The sequence below is a fragment of the Olea europaea genome, chromosome 18 (genome assembly GCF_002742605.1).
Source record: "Olea europaea var. sylvestris chromosome 18, O_europaea_v1, whole genome shotgun sequence".
Taxonomy (NCBI): Eukaryota; Viridiplantae; Streptophyta; class Magnoliopsida; order Lamiales; family Oleaceae; genus Olea; species Olea europaea.
The window spans coordinates 15224600-15242169 of NC_036254.1; the positions used below are offsets into that span (position 1 = coordinate 15224600).

At 32.2% G+C, this 17570-nt stretch overlaps 1 protein-coding gene across 1 annotated transcript; it reads right to left on the minus strand.

The window, feature by feature from the left end:
• Positions 1 to 3970: 3970 nt before the first annotated feature.
• Positions 3971 to 4753, minus strand: LOC111367595. Its single transcript, XM_022988550.1, has one exon. The coding sequence runs from the start codon at positions 4612 to 4614 to the stop codon at positions 4222 to 4224; it is 393 nt and encodes a 130-aa protein (XP_022844318.1). The 5' UTR covers positions 4615 to 4753; the 3' UTR covers positions 3971 to 4221.
• Between the last annotated feature and the right edge of the window lie 12817 nt (positions 4754 to 17570).

A 17570-nucleotide genomic window follows, 5' to 3' on the forward strand; every position in this document is an offset into this window, starting at 1 on the left:
TTTGGTTTGATTTTCTTTTAAAAAAAACTATTGTGGTTTGGTTCGATCGTAATTTGAAGCCTCAAACCTCTGGTTAACCGACCCAACCCAATCCACTTATATGTTTACATTTTTTTTAAGAAAAATAAAAATCAAAATAAAAATCTTAATCTCATAACTATATCACGATTCCCTCCAAACTATAATGTTGTCGATAAGTAATTACTGAAAACTTCATTTCAAAAGCTCATTATGTTATACTTAGTCTTTTTTTTCCTACTCAAGCAGTTAGGCTAAAAAAAAAAAAAGCAACAAAATTCTTAAGTTTACTGTTAATCTGTCTCTAGTAATTTGATTTTATTTGTTAGTCAATAATTCTTGTAAGGGTAATTTGCACAAAACGTCCATACCTTTCAAGTTTATTATTGAAAACACTCATACCTTTCATTTTTTGATATTTTTGTTCCTACCTTCCACATTTCTTTGCACAGAAGGTCTTTTTGACGATTTTACCCTCCATTGAAATGAAACAAAAAGAAAAGGAAAAAAAAAATAAAGAATTAATTACAATTATAGTCCCAATTTTTTTTTTTAAATTATAAATCAGCCATAATTTATTGTGAGCTAAAAATTTTTAAAATTAAATAGAGAAAAGAAACTTGAATGTACATGGAAATAATCAAGAAATAGAGAATTTTTTTTTAATCATAACCAATGGAAATGAAAAATTTTGAAGATTACATGATTTTTGCCTCAAGCCTTCCATCTACTCTTCACTGAATAAAAATTGAGCTTTATGCTTACCCATTTTTGAAGATTTTCAGTTTCATTGGCTATGGTTCAAAAATTTCCCTGTACATTTCAGTTTCCCCTTTTTATTTTTTGGGGTGATTTTAAAATTTTTAGGTTCACAATAAATTGTAATCGATTTGTCATTTTTTTTGAAATTTTGGAACTATTATTGCAATTAGTTCTTTATTTTTTTTTTCTTTTCTTTTCTTTTTGTTTTATTTGAATGGATGGCAAAATTGTCAAAAACTAATGAAAATGATCTTCTGAGCAAAGAAATGTAAAAGGTATGGGCCAAAATGCCAAAAAATAAAAGCTCGAGACGTTTTTCCACAATAAACTTGAAAGGTAGGGACGTTTTGTGTCAATTATCCATTCTTGTCATATAAAGTTATTTAGTTATTTTAGTTCTTGTTATATAATTGGGCTCATAATTTAGACAATTTTTTTAAAAAAAAAAATTCAATTTGTACTAAAAGTTCAAATCGACTAACCAAACCGAATCAAACCAAACCGATTTGATTCGATTTAAGAGTTAAAGTGGGTTGGTTTGGATTCAAATTCACCCAAATCAATTAATTTGATTTTGATTTCGGATTGGAGTTGAAATCAACCTAAACAAAATCGCGTCCAGGCCTACCCAACACGAACATTAGAAGTGAATTTGAGGGACTATTGTTATTTCTTCATTATAAAGGGTATAATACATCAAAGAATTTTGTGCTCGTAAATTCGTTCGGCGAGCAAGATATTAGAAGAATTATCATACTGCAACATGTGGAGGTGCACAAAGTCCAAAACCATTAATGTTATGCTCAGACTTGATGGAGTATTGTCGTACCCTCCCGACACGTGGATGCTACATTCAAGCCAAGTAGGAGTAAGGAATGCATATAGGGGTGTCTCTCGTCATCACAAGTCGCATGAGACCCCACGATCCACAAGCACTTCTCCAGAGTCAAAGTGCAACTCGACGTATATGAGCGTTATGCCAGGCCCATACAGTCCTGTGTCTCTCTCATAAGGAAGACCCTTGTCGATGGCTTGCCAATATACGAACCATATAGCTAGGAGAAGTTCGACAAAACCTCAACCACCTCGTTGGCCGAAGTAAACGGAGAAACTTTTGCTTTGGTGAAATCTTCCTCCCTTTCCGATATTGATTACGACGGTTAAACAAGGCACGCTCGAAGGAAGGATAGATTCCCGTTGACTCGCATTGACAAATTGCTCGCTGCGACATTAGCTTTTGCCATTCTTAAAGATCAAACGAAGAGCATACTTCATTCATTATAGACCAATGCCTCTATTGTTACAGAGTGAAGCCTTTCGAATTCAAGAATGCTTGGGCCACTTACCAGTGATTGGTCAATCAAATATTCATTAATCAAGATCAGAAAAAAATGAAGGTTTCCGTAGATAATAGTTTGATGAGAAGTTCGAAGGCAAGCGAGCACATAGCCCACCTCGAAAACATATTAACATTCTTGACACTCCCAAATGAAGCTCAGTCAACTGAAGTGTGCATTTGGGGTTGCATCGAGCAAGCTTTTAGGATTCCTTATTAACGAAAAAGGAATTAACGACAATCCAGAAAATATTAAGGTTTCGCTAGAAATGAGATCTTCACAAAAGTAGAAGGAAGTGTAAAGCCTAATTGGGAGGATAGCGGCGATTAGTGACTTTGTCTCGAAGTCTACTGACTAATGTCTACGTTTCTTTAAAATCAAATAAGGGAAGAAATTTGAATGAAACTCGAAATGTGAAGAGATCTCTGTGGCCCTAAAGAAACATCTCAATCAAACTCTTCCACTGTCTAAACCAGTTCAATTGCAAATATATTTGGTTGTCATGTTAATTGCAAATATATTTGGTTGTCATGTTATGGGCCACTAGTGTTGTACTAGCATAGACTGAAGGAATGTCTATCTAGTTTGTTAGTCAAGCCGCCTTTCAAGATGTCGAGATATCCAGACATGGTGGAAGGAATATGCGGAGTACCTGAATGAGTTTTGCTTTTCGGCGGCTATCCAAGCTAGTTTCAAATAAAAAATATGTGGTTGCCGTTTATTTTGAATCTGTTGTCTGGTTTGGATGTGCATTGATTAATTTATTTCTGAATATGGTTTGTTTCTTGGGCAACAATCGCACTTGAGTCGCGTCATCAAGAGTGATTTGTGTTTGGATGCTAGTGAGGGGCGTAGCCCCAGTATGTTAAAGGTGATTCCGGTCGCAGGGGTGGACACGTAGGTTCTTGCAATGGAGTCATTGGCGAAAGGCGACAGTGGCAGTGGAAACGATAGTTTTGTATGACGTTTAGTTTTGAAAAAAAATGAGCTCTCTAAAAGTTTTTGCACCAACTATTCTTAAAAATTACCCTTCAAAAAAAGTTCTAAAAATTTCATCCGCTCATTGTGTAAAATAATTTATGTTAGATATTTTTCATTATTTTGCATGTATTTATTTTTTGTTTTGCGAATGATTTGCCGCCCCGACTAGTGTTTTTTATTCTTCTTTCTTTCTCTTGGCATCAATCAGTTATTTTCGAGTGTTTTCTTGGTTTGATCAAATAGTCACAATTTGAATCAAACGTCTCCATTGTATCCCGAGAGAGATTTTTTATCATACCCCAATTGTGACTTTATTGGATAGGGGAGAAACATCTCTTAAAAGATAACGTTTTTTCGTGCGTTGGAGTTCATTAAGTATTCAGATTTTCTTACATTTTTCTCAACAATTTATATATCTTATAAATTTAATAATTAATTTTTTTAGGAAAAAAATGCAGAAATGTAATAATGATCATTAGACAATTTGTAATATGAATTATACACCATAACAGGAAAGAAAATGAATTGGCCTTTCTCAAAAAAAATTATTATGACTTGTGATAAATAAAATTTATCCATGTTTGGTTTAGCCTAAAATTTGGATTAAAATTTAAGTCGATGTTATTAATTAACTATAACTATCACATTTCATAGTATCTAAAACTTTTCAAAGACAAATTTCATCAACTTTTATCAAAATCTACTAAAAATTTAATTTTTATCTAAGTTGGGTTAAACTAGTTTTCTCATATACCATCAACTTGATTAGCTGATATATAGTGATTTCATATTTAATTATTCCAAAATCAATACACACACAGATATATATAATATGAAAGTATTGCCATCTAAATTATTAAAATCAAAACTAGTTAACTAACTAAATAATCATCGCATTAAATATACAAGTTTCATCTTTATTTCAGCAGCTATAGGATTCTTTCTACACCACCAACAATTCCAAGAAAAAATTAAATAAAAAAAGACGGAATTTTTTTTCACTACCTTGACCAAAACATACAAATCATAGAAAAATTGATTGAATCTTCATACGTACTGAATATACTATGAAGTACAATCGAAGTAGTTAGAATATAACTTTTCACCACTGTCATAATTGAGACTAAAAAGCACGAAACCAGCTCGACTGAATAGAAGACTGATACTGAACCATAACTAGAAGAAACACCAACAGCAGCAAGAGACCCCATGGAGCACTACCCTCTTGACGTACAGTTTCATATGCTGGTGGTGAAATTCCGGCGTAGAACCACCACCTGTTATCCACCATGAAATTCAACATCAAAATCACCAAAAGTGGCAAAAGAAAAAATAGCAGCTTGAGATTCATCTTGCTTTTCTCCACTTCTGCCTTGTAATGTGAATAACTTGCAAGAAACATTAACATAATCAGCAAACCAAAAAACACCAGCAAAGGCAAAGGAGGTGCAGCTATTGAATCTAGGGTTTGATCTCTCCAGCTCACTCCCCTTCTTCCTCTCATGAACCACCCCATAATTTTATTTTTTTTTTGGTTTCTTTCTCGTCAAGAATTCTCTCTGAGTTTTCTTGAAATTTTGTGGGATGTTATACGAATGGATGAATGTATCAGAATAAGGTTATGGGCCATAAGAATATATAGAAAAAGCAATGTGTGAGGTTGTGTGCGTATGTGATTCGGCATAAATTCTGCGATTGGAGTTTATCGCCAAACCGACTTTTAAAAGAATCGATACGGATAAGGCAGTTAACATTTTATGAAGTAATGAATGGCCAAAGAATATATTCTTACGTCTCTATCATTTCCATGCACAGTTACAAAACGTACATGGTAAAATTAAGGGAAAATTGCAGAGCGGTCCCTAATCTTTCATTTTTGCAGACTTTACCTTAACCTTCATTTTATGCTAACGAAGTTTCCTAACATTCCATAAATATGCACTTAAAGTCCATCTGGATGGGAACCGTCCAAAACACCATTAGTTGATCGGAAAAATTAAAGAATCAACATCCAATAAAACGGTCAAAAATCTCGTCCAAAAAGGTATCAACATCCAATAAAAATCATTGCGGTAGCAGATAGTTCAAGGAATTTTTCTGATTAACTGATAGTGTTTTGGATAGTTTCCATCCAGATAAACCTCAGGTATATATTTATGAAAGGTTAGGGACTTTTGTTGACACAAAATGAAAGTTAGGTTAAAGTCTGTAAAAAATGAAAAGGTTAAAAACCGCTACTGCAATTTTCCCTAAAATGAATGTAAATAATTAAGCATAATTAATTATATAGATGTATTAGACTACATGTATTAAAAATGTCAGCCCATATATGAGAATAACTTATAAATGATTTAATTTATAATATAATGACGCGACGAATAAGTGGACAGTTTTTGTGAATTCATTGAAATATATGTTGAAAATAAAGTTTGACCGTTTATAAACGATTTTTAAAGTTTGCCAAATCAAGCAAATTGTCCATAAACTAAGGTTGGTCAAACTTTCATTGATGACAATATTGATATTGTCTATTCTAACTTTATTTTACAGCTAATGATAGGCTGCTTTCTTCTTATTTCTCATCTTTTATTCAATAGTCGGCCATCTCTAAAATATAGAAAATAATTTATTTATTTTTCAAAAATTTCTTTTTATTACATCATCTTCAAAATCTTGTTCTTAGATTCTTATTAATATTTTAGAAATTAAAAAGCTACTATTTATTTACTGGAATGATCGGGAGGCTGCAAGGTTGATGCTTTGTTGGGGAGTATCTTTCAAGTAAATTGATGGAAGCTAATGTCAAAATCTCTCCCATATCTTTTAGAAATTTGGAAGTTAATTAATGTCAAATCTCTTAACACCTGTGAGATTTTGGAAAATATGCTTCATAATTATTATTCTTATCACCCACGTATATATATGTGTGTCCAAAAATAAAAGGAAGTTCCCCTTATTTTTCTTCATGACTATGATGGTGGTGTCCACACTTATTCAAAAGATGAAATCACTGATTTTTGAAAAACTTGTCTTAAATTTTCTTGATTTAGTATCTCAATAATCCACCTGTAAATAGCTTGTCTCGACGACACTTTACAGGCATACAAGGAGACAAGTGTCCCAATGAGTTCTTAAATGTGGCCGTCCAAAATTAGTGCTTACATATGGCTTAATTTGACTGGAAAAATGTCAAGGCTGTCTGTGAAGCATATTTTTAGTGTAATGATAAGCAGACAGACAGAAAGATAGGGAATTAAAAAACAGGCTAATGTGTCAACAAGTTATTGGGTATTTTTTTTTTTTTTTCAAATTCTCCAATCATAAATCGACACGTGTGTAGCCTATTTTTAACCCTATAATTCACCATGTTTCTGTAGCAAAACTCATATTTTTATTGGGGAGTCAAACCTGAGTTAGTTATATTGGAGAATGAAACTTCAGTTCAGTGATGATTTTATTTCAATCCATTGGCGGTGGGACAAGCACACTAAAAATAGGGTCTCAACAAGGAAATGTCAAAATCAACGCTGGAACGATTTAACCCGTTTGATCACAAAAATTGAGAATTCAATTCGTCAATCCAATCTAGAACTGATGAGTTTGTGCTTAAAATTGATCGATTCACATACAAGGACAATTCCATTTGTACTGAATGGAATGTACCGAAAGTTGCCCCCCTCTCACAGTACATGCGGGGCCCATATGAATATAGAAATCCCCAAACGTGGTCCACACCCCTTATTGTGAATAGTAGATAAAAAATTATATAAAAAATTTATGTACATATAATATTGTCCCCACATACAATTAGTCAGTGTTCAAACATGATACAACAAAGTAGCTCAATGTGAGAGTGTCAAGACCTGCTGGATAATTCAAACATAAGATAGCCTTTTACACCTCAGAAAAATTGAAAAAGATGGACTTTGCACGGGCTTCCTCGAACCAGGAAATGTAGGCCTAATTTACATTTGTTCTTGCTAAGCATCTTCTCGAATACATTTGTGTTGAAAAACGAATATGATATTAAATTACTCTAATACCGGTTGGTTGAAGAAAATATGATATTATAGGCTCAATATAAAGTAGTTGATCACAAGAACAAAATAATTTATAGAGTAAATGAGATTTCACTAAAATATAAAGAAAAAGGATACGAAAATTTTGTATTTATAAATAATGTCTAACTTGTAATGAGGTTAAATAACCAAACTAAATTGGAAAAAAAAAGAAGACAAATATATAGGGACGTCCAAAACCCTAAATTAGAGTTATAAATGAAAAAGAATGCTCAAAATGCGAAAATGGGTTTGGACTGTATAAGCTACCCTCGAGCTCCAGGAGAGTGGTGTTTGCTCCACCTGAGAGTTAGGCAGGCGCCAACTCTCGAGACAGAATTGCGATAGCATTGTTCAAGCGGTAAGCTAGCGAAAAAGCGTTAAAAATGTCTTCCAAGTCCATATCTTGACCTCATCAAATCCAACACAAATTCTAACTCCCCATTGGACTTCAAAATAGAAATTCAACTAGAATTTGCCAAATAGGATTTCAAATAGAATTCAGTCACACATTAATTATAACAAACTTCACATTGACACGAACTCCACTGCAATGAACAAACGTAAAGATTCTTTACGTGAATACAAATTTCATTATAAGAAATAAACTTCAACTCTTCAATAGAAAAACAAATGAAATTCTCATCAAAATTCCCAACTAAAAATATTCTCCACAATTTTGTACCTATCTAGAACAAAACTCAATAATTACTTATCAACAATATTCCAAACGCTGGGCTTGGACATTACCAAACAAGGCAGAAACAAGCCATGAAATAGAATCACCACAATTAAATGCATCAAAAGAAGGATCTTGACTAAAATTAGCACCCTTAGCTGCATTCAAACCATAATCTACTAAATCAATAGCATTATACCTATATAGAGGCTTATGATAAAAAATGGGTATGTTACCAGCAATTGAATACAATGGCACCGATGATAATGATGGCAAAGCGACATTACCCATGACATTTAAATTTAACTAAGATGTATTTTTCAAAGAATACCCTAAACTAGACCCCAATAGTATAGAATCCAACTCCAAATCTACCCAAGTTCTTAAAATATGCTGATTTATCAAAAATTCTATATAACACTACAAGACATATAATTGGATTCCTATGCCCCTTCAACAAAATATGGAATTCTTTACTAATCTTCAAGAGTTTGGTTGTACTATTTTGAATAAAGAACTTAAGGAGATAAGATTTCTCTTCAAAATTGAAACGTGTCTCACTACATCGACCGTCCTATTAAATATCTTTATTCTAACCCAGTTAATACCAGCAATCCTATAACGTGTATAATTTCCCATTACTACAACATCTTTGAAACTGTTTCATATGCTGAAAAATGAATTTCGATTGGGACACATATTAAAAGTATAAGTTGTATGAAAAATCCAATCCTCGTCATGTTTGGCGTCATACTCAGAAATAAATAGAGGTTCTTCATTATTGTGATAGTTTTTTGAAATATTGACTTCTTGTAGAGTTTTTGATTGCTGATTTGCTACTAATTTTTCTTTATTCTGCAACTTATGATAATCCTTTATCAAGTGCCCATTTTTCTTGTAATAATTACAAAATTTGAAGTTATACTTTAATTTGCTGTTTGCACAACCACCATCAACCATGAGGTCATTTCCATGAACCTCAGATTCAGTAAAATACTTTATCTTCTCCTTCGAATATAGAGTATTATAGATTTTTTCAATGGTAAGAAATCATAACTATATAAGATTGTATCTCTAAAAGATATATATGAAGCATGCAACGAAGAAAACAAAATCAAACCCAAATTCTTTTCATCATATTTAATCTCGAAGGTTTTTGTATCAGTGACGATTTCCTTAAAAACAGTTAGGTGATCTATAAGAGATGTTCATTCTCTCATACGATGAGAATATGGCACTGCTTCAGATGCAATTTACTAGTTAAACTCTTCGTCATACATAATTGCTCCAATTTCAATCATAATGCAGCGACTGACTTCTCTTTCAAAAGATCGTGAAGAATATTATTCGAAATATGAAGATGAATTTGAGATAGGGCATTTTGATCCATCCACTGTTTCTCCTCTAGCATCCAAGGTGTGACCATCTTTTCAAAACCCAACAACGAGTTGTCCAAATTCATCTGAGTGAGTATTGCTTGTATCTTTACCTGCCACAACAAAAGTAATGTGTTGCGATCCAAATATAGAATATTGTACTTTATGATTGTCATCACAAAATATCAAGTTGAGCTATTAACTTGATCAAAACTCGATCTCCCAAGAATTTCCAAGCTTTTGACTTTGATACCAGTTTGTTGCAAAAATGAAATGACATCAGATTACTTGGATACCAATTTTTTGAATGATATTATAGGCACAATATGAAAAAGTTGATCACAGGAATACAAGAACAAAATAATTTGCAGAATAAAGAAGATTTCGCTAGATTCTGGAGAAAAAGAATATAAAGATTTTGTCTTTACAAATAATGTCTAACTTGTAATAAGGTTAAACAATTTAACTAAATTGTAGATAAGAGCCAAATATATATAGGGGCGTCCAAAACCCTAAAAGTAGAGTTATAGATGGAAATGAATGCTCAAAACGCAAAAATAGACCTAGATCGGAAGAGCTGTCGCTCGAGCTCCAACGGGGCACCATGTGAGTGGCTTTGGCTCTGCTCGAGCACTAGAGAGGCGCTAGCTTTCGGGATAGGAGCGGAAAAGTGTTGAAAAATTTCTCCCTGGTCCATATTTTAACCTCTTCAAGCCCAATACAAATTACGGCTCTCAATTAGGCTTTCAAATAGAACTTTAGCTAAAATTTGCAGAGGTTTTTCCTTAATATTGTATCCGATACTCTTATACATAAAATTAGAAAAATAGTAGCAAGAATTTCCAATCCATTGTCCTTTTTGCAATTTAAAGTATGTTTCGGGCAGTGTTATAATCCATTTTATATGCAAATGAAAACATGTAAGAGAAAAAAAAAATTAAATGAACTAAATAGTAAATATAGTTCATCTTCGTCACTAGTCACAAAAAAATATTAATTAAAGAAAACAAAGATTTAATTATTATTATTATTATTATTATTATTATTATTATTATGAACTAAAGAGAAAAAGAGAGAACAAAATAGAGAAGCCAATAAATTTGTATATTTTATTAAGATTAAGAGCCTCATATATATAGGGAAGAATTAGGGTTACAAGGAATACATAAGTCAAAATGATTAAGACTATAGGAGTATAAAAGTCATTCATAAATACTACTATATTTAAAATACTTCCCCTTGAATGATTATTTACACAACAACTATCTCGTTAAATCATTGTTTGGCAAAACTTGATGGGATGAAAATCCCAGCAAATAAAAAAAAGAGTAAAATTAATATGGAGTAATAAAGTGCTGCCCCATTAAAACTTTGTTAAAAAATTCAGTGGGATGAAACTTGATTGAAAGGAAAAGAGTATAGTTACTTCCCATGATTTCAGTTCTTGTATCAAGCAATCCATGTCATGTATGTCAATGTCTTCAATATTAATATCAAGTACATCATTGTCTAGAAAAAACACTGTCTTTATACAAAATATTTATCAACCTATGATTATTTCAAAATATTTATCAACCTATGATTATTTGAAAAATAGCTCTTGTTAATTTCTTCAGGAGTTTCATACATATAGGAGTATTATTTTGATGGTAAATATCATGTATATTATGGACATTTATTACATAAAGAATATGTCTCTTTAAAATTTTATTAAGAAAAACCCTGTATAGTGGAAAAGATATTATGGGTTTATAACATGAAAGTGCACTAGGAAATCAAGTGTGAGTCCTGAAAGATAATAAACTCTTAATGAGTGTTCTCTCATCATGCCGTATGTATAGTTACTTATGTCCATGAATATATGGTTGTTTATTTTAAAATCTTACTATTTCTGTTATACTCCTATTGAAGTTACAGATTGGACCCTTCAAATCCACAAAAAGGTCAATAGGCAATATTGAAGTCAAAGTAAGCTTAAATCTACATGGTATTATTTCGGATCAGTTGTAAAAGTGTCTCTCCATGTAGAACTCTTTGAAGTATTCTGTTGAATTTTTTATGAACTATAACGACCCTGTTTGAATTTAAATCAGCTACTGGAAGAGGACTAGGTGAAAGTTCCTATTGTGAAAGAGTCGTAAAGGAACCGACGAAGATGGAAATAGACCGAGCTACTTTGATACTGCTCCCCAGAGTAATGCTAAAAGTAACATCAACATGCAAGATGCTAAAAGCTCTATTTATATCCCTTTGGCTAAAAATGGTGTGCTAGAATTAGGTAAGATATTATCAAGGCCGGTCTTAAGAATTTTGAAGTCCTGAGCAACTAGTTTTTATGAGGCCTTTAAACATAATTATGTTACTAGCATAGCAACTTACAACAAGACGTATGGAAAAAATGTAATTTAAACAAAATACTATTATCAAAATCCAGTTTTCCATATATACAATTAATCTAAATTTACAATAGATTTTAGAGTTTTCATAATATATGCATTCAAAATTAATGACTTAAATTTTAATTCACTTGTGAATTCGAGTAGTGTTGGAGGATAATTTTCATTGCAGCTAAGGTTTCTCCAACCTGGAGAGAAATTGGAATTTCAATTTAAATTGTATATGCGACATCTATGGATTGTCATATTGAAAAATAAAATGTTACCCTGACACGACTTGAAACTAATAAAGGTTCAATCTATCCTCAAATTCAAATGAGTTGAAAATTACAGTTGGTAGAAAATTTTACAGTAGTAAATAAATCCACAGTATGGTAGGCATGTGTGTGAACATATGTTGTTCTGCTTTAGATTTCACTTTCTTTACATTCCGTCAATAACTAAACTGAAGTACAAAACATTTAAAACTTTCATGGATGCACAATTGCATATTATTTTTGTTTGAGAGAAATGAATATGAAAATGGATGTTAGAATATTAATAATTCGTCAACTCCGTATATATACATATACAAGGTCAAAATTAAATGCTAACAGAAGCTCAATTTGAGCAGGAAAACTAACAAAAATTAGTTGCAATTCATATTGTTACAGTCTACCTAAAAATTACAGGTTACTGCCTTAATGAATATTTAAAACAAAATGGAACAGCACAATAATTTCTATCGTCTGCCACAAATTCGTTATTTGGAACAACAATGCTTAAATGTTGTGAAGTTCACCCTCTGTCATCTACTGCATATATTTCTTAGACCACTAGATCTCCTAACTTCGACTTTTCTAGCAAGAGATGTTTGAATTGTAAAAGTGAGGTACTGAGAGTTAAGTTTAATAAGGTTGCGATGCATTCCGTCTCTCTTTTTTTTTTTTTTTTTAGGGAAATTTTGTTTCCAAAGATCCAAAACTTCATTCACTGTCTATATTAACAATACTTCGTTTCTACTATAATCATCAATATGCTTCACATGGATAACGAAGAGAGTAACGAAACTGACATAAAACTTTTTTTCATACTACTTCTGCCTTGCTTAAATAAAGGAACATGAAGTATTATTAACTTCAATCCTGCTTCATATGGATGTTAAGAGGCTTATTTTCCAAAATGGCGTGTTTCTTCTTTTAGACATGTCAACTGTATCTTCAACTTTGGATGTCCATCTGGAGACTTACTATCCGAGGAATATATAGCATAGCATCTTATTGGGAAACTTCACTTTCGCTTCACATTATAAAACAATTAATCATCATGTGCTACTCGGAAAAAACTGATCCTTTACTAATGTTTTCTAGCATATGTACGTTCCGTTCATTGTGTTAGAATAATATCACATGTTTTCTTTCATTTTAATCTATATTTTATCCTTGTGAAATTTGAGTCATTAAGTCAATTTCTAAAAGTTCTATGTAAAAATTTACTGAACTTTCACAATAATTTTACTTCCTAATAACATTCAATGCTAACATTACCTTAAAAATGTGTAAACCCTTGCATTACATGGGCAAAAGGCTAATTATAATATACGAGTTATTTTCATGCACCTTTATGTTTGTTTACTCAAAACACTCCCCCTTCCCTTAACTCCTTTGGATATAATAGAAATATTAATATACATGTGGACTTCTATTCTGAATACTAGTCCTTGTCACGTGCATTGCATGAATGTTATATTTATTCTGTTTTTATTAGTGTAGAAATTGTGGATGTTAGAAAAAATGTTGAAGATTTGTTGTATTATTCAAGAGTCTTGGAAGCATATTATTGCTTCACTAATGCTCTATATATAAAATCTCCATGTATACATTTATGATTGTAGTTAGTTAAATAAACCTAAAGTGAAGAATGCTCATACTGTCTCAAAAATCACTATCTTCTAAACCAAAAATTAAAAACTATCTACTGTATGTTTTTGATTAGTTTAGACAAGTACGTGAGAAAAATTGAATCTATTAGTAATGTCATTATGTCTGAACTACATGAGTAATATGGAGTTCTTAAGATATTGACAAAAAAATCACTTGCACCAAGTCAAGGAAAATATTGGAGGTCTGCATACATTGTTCTGTTCAATTCAACAATCTATTCTCTGCGACTCATCAACTTTCTAAACAATGGACCTATTTTCTCTATTAAACTTTCATCAGATGCATCACAAAAGAAATTCTAAACAATGGGATCATCAACTACACACAGATTATATGAATATTAATTCTAGTTAAGCACTGATTGGTCCAATAATTTTTAGCAAAATTAACAAAAATGTCAAACTCAATCGATCAAAAACTATAGCTTGCAAGAAATCATCATAACCAACAAACTTGAAAATGAAACAAGTGGTCTAATATAATTTTTACTCTATTGCAAGTTAGTTGTGTGGGGATGGATCCAAGGATATATAAAAAAAACCTTTTGGTGGATTAGTTTTCAGTTGCAAGTTAGTTGCATGGAAGTATGTATGAGATATGTTTGTAAAAGAATTGAACAAATGCGAATTCGGGAACTTTTTACTCAATTATTGCAACAACATATTCAACACTGCCATCATATTCGACAATGACAAGACAATTTCAGGAGGCAATTATGTTATATGTCACTCATTCATAGTAAAACATTGTAAAGACACACATTAACTTAATTAATCGAATTTCCATGGAGAAAGGAATTCGTATAATAATTGAATTAAACAAGAAGCATAACGCACGTGGACAAGAAAATAAAATAGAAGCATCCACTTTGTGCAACATTAAATATCAATTTTACTTCATTTAGTATACCATTTACTCACTTTTTTGTTCACATCTTTATACTTTTAATTAAAAAAATTGTTATAGATATCGATAATCATTCAATGAAATAATAAGGTACATTGAAACAAAAAATCACACAACTTTCATCTTCCATTTACTAACTATAGTAATCCATCATGTTAAATTCTTGATATCAGAACAGCAATGTAAATTTAACTAACCGTTAATTGTTTGGCATGTTTGCCTGGGGAAGCAAAAAAAAATTAACTCTTCCATATTCCTCATAAAGTATTAAGCCAATCCAGAAAGTAAACATGTACTCTATCGATATATGGATGAAAAGCCTGATATTTACCCATAACAAAGAAACTTAAAGGTATCGCAAATGATTAAGAAAATGTAATTTAAAAAATATACATTTACAACTCCAAAATCTAAGGCGTGTGATGTGAAAGTTATTCCAGGAGAAGTTTTCATCCATTCATCTGTAAAAATAAATAAATTCTCAGGAGTCAAAATATCTCGTCTCTCAAATGAAGGACTACAGTAAACCTTGGATAAATAAAAGTAGAAAATCTTGTAGGTAAAAGTACAAAAAAGGGGGGGGGGGAAGAAGAAAGATTAAAAGAAGAGGTGTGGAGGTAGGATAAAAAAGATTAAAAACTAATTAAAAAATTATAGAAAAAAGAAATGAAAAACCCAAAGTATATTAGAAATCTATTATTAAAAATAGAAAAATTACATTAATCATAATTTAGCTCATAAGAAAACCGAATTTTTACTATTAACTTTCTTTCACTTTCTTTCAAGTGCATATAGACAGTTCCAGACAAGCAAATAAACAAACATGAGCACAAGTTATAGTCTCATTATCTAAATAATAACAATACCCAACTCAATTTGCCCATGTTCATCGACTATAAATGCATATATATAAAGGATTTAAAAGACACGTCATGAGTTCAAGAATCTAAGTAAATATGAATCCGAAATGCAATTGGGTATATAAAATTGACAAGAAAAAATGCCAATTTCACAAGATGTACATTAATAATATTGATAAAATGGTCCTCTAAGTAGTCCCATCACTACCGAATAATTTCACCTCCTTGAGAAAAAAATACCTGACTGTATCAAAGCCAAATTGTGCACCAAGTCAATCGGCTCAAGTGTATTTCCCAATGACTTTCCATTTTAAAGCCATCCTAACAAATGAAAAGCATTGCTCATTAAATAAAGTATATTAAATGAGGAAAATAGTAAACAAATTTATTATGATTTGTATTTTATACAAGCGGAAAATAGATAGAAATCATATTAGAAACAATCTTTTAAGGTTTGAGGTAAAAAATGAAAAATTAACTTAGATACCTTTGTCAATAATCCATGGTCAAAAACCATCTTCGAGAGGCATATACCTCTGGCAACCACCGAGTTGTAAAAAGCCAAAAACTCAAGTTTAGCATTCAGAAAATTTATTACGACAACTGCAAGAAGAGCATGATGAATTCAATGCATGGCATGCTCAAAGATAAAAAAAAATGAATCAAGCAAAAGTTTTGCAATTTGGGTGAGACAGAGGAGTTCGAGAGAAAAAGAAATGGAATTATAGAAGAGAAGAAAGATAAATCGATGTTGCGTAAAGAAATAGGGAACAGATGTTGCATAAAGAAATGGAGAAAAGTAGGGAAAGCAGAGAGAAAAAAAAAGAAGAAGAAGAAAAAAAAAATTACCGATAAAAAAAAAATCTCTCCGCACAATGTGAAGAGATCAATTGAGCTCTCTGCACTGTACGGAGAGTTTTGCCATGGCTCCACACATGGTTTGTCATCTCTCTGCATTGTGTGAAGAGTTTTATTATTATTATTATTATTATTATTATTATTATTATTATTATTATTATTATTATTACTACTACTCCGTACTGTGGTTTGCCAACTCTCCACACATAATTTGCCATCTTTTTGCACTGTGCGAAGAGTTTTTTTTAATGCTCATGTGTGGAAAGTTATTATTATTATTATTATTTTGCAGTTTATATATACTAAAATTATTATTATTTTTTTTAATATTGATGGTATGATGTGTGGAAGGATGACCATAAACAAAATAAAAAAAATAAAAAAATGACATCATGTACAGTAAATTTTGATTAATTTATTGTTGCATCTAAAATAGTGCATCATTCCCCTTTTTATAAGAATGAATATTAAATTTGCCTCGAAAAAGTTTACAATATGATTAGGCTATGCACAGTTTTATAGAGTGGTGTCGGGAACTCAATAAGTTCCTTGATACATTGTCCTTACGAGGTTAATGCGGGCTAGGATCTCAACAAATTCTTTGCTATATTGTCTTTACAAGATTAATGGGACAGTGGTAACATTGGCTTCATGTGCTCAACAGGTAGTCATTTTCTACCCTTGAAACTTGCTTTGCTACACCCCCCATTACTACTAACTGCCTTTATGTAAGAACAATGGGGACTTCTTATTCATCAACAAGTTTCATTCACAGAACATGGGATGGCATTCAAAGCTGGCCACTCCATGGTCCCAGCCTTAGTTTCTATTGACCTCGAAAATTGGTCCTTCCACATGGCCAACCGAGAGCTACTCCACGTATTCCTTCATGTGCACAATCAGCGTATTGTCAGGCGCATACGGTCGGGACCAACGAGGGTGGCGGCGGCCGTATACACTCCGACGGTCAAGTCAGGTTTAAGTGGTCGAAACAGTACCCAAGGGCTGTGCAAATCAATGATAAAGGGGGAGAAGAAAATATATAAGCTTGCTATAGAGTGCTATGTAGTAAGAGTTTCATTACTTTTGCCTCTTGCCAAACCTTGGGTATTTATAGGTGGTATGAGCCGTTGGATGTGGGACGCGTGTATACATCTGACGGTATGAGGCATTCGCTCATAGGCGTCAATCAGCCACGTCTGTAGAGTGGGCGGACAACTTGTCTCTTCTGAGTTGAATTGACATAAAGTTGATAAGTCACATCGACTAGCCTCATGGAGACGTCAAATCAATTTAAACATTAGGTGCAGGAAAGATCTTGGCACAAATCTCTTTCTAAAATTGGCGGCGGATCTTCTAACATGGGTCCACTTGGCCTCGGCCTTGGGGGCGAGGTACTTTTGGTCAAGTCAGTACT

Excerpts from the sequence above, each read along its gene's own strand:
- LOC111367595 (XM_022988550.1), bottom strand. The coding sequence starts at position 4,614 with ATGGGGTGGTTCATGAGAGGAAGAAGGGGAGTGAGCTGGAGAGATCAA.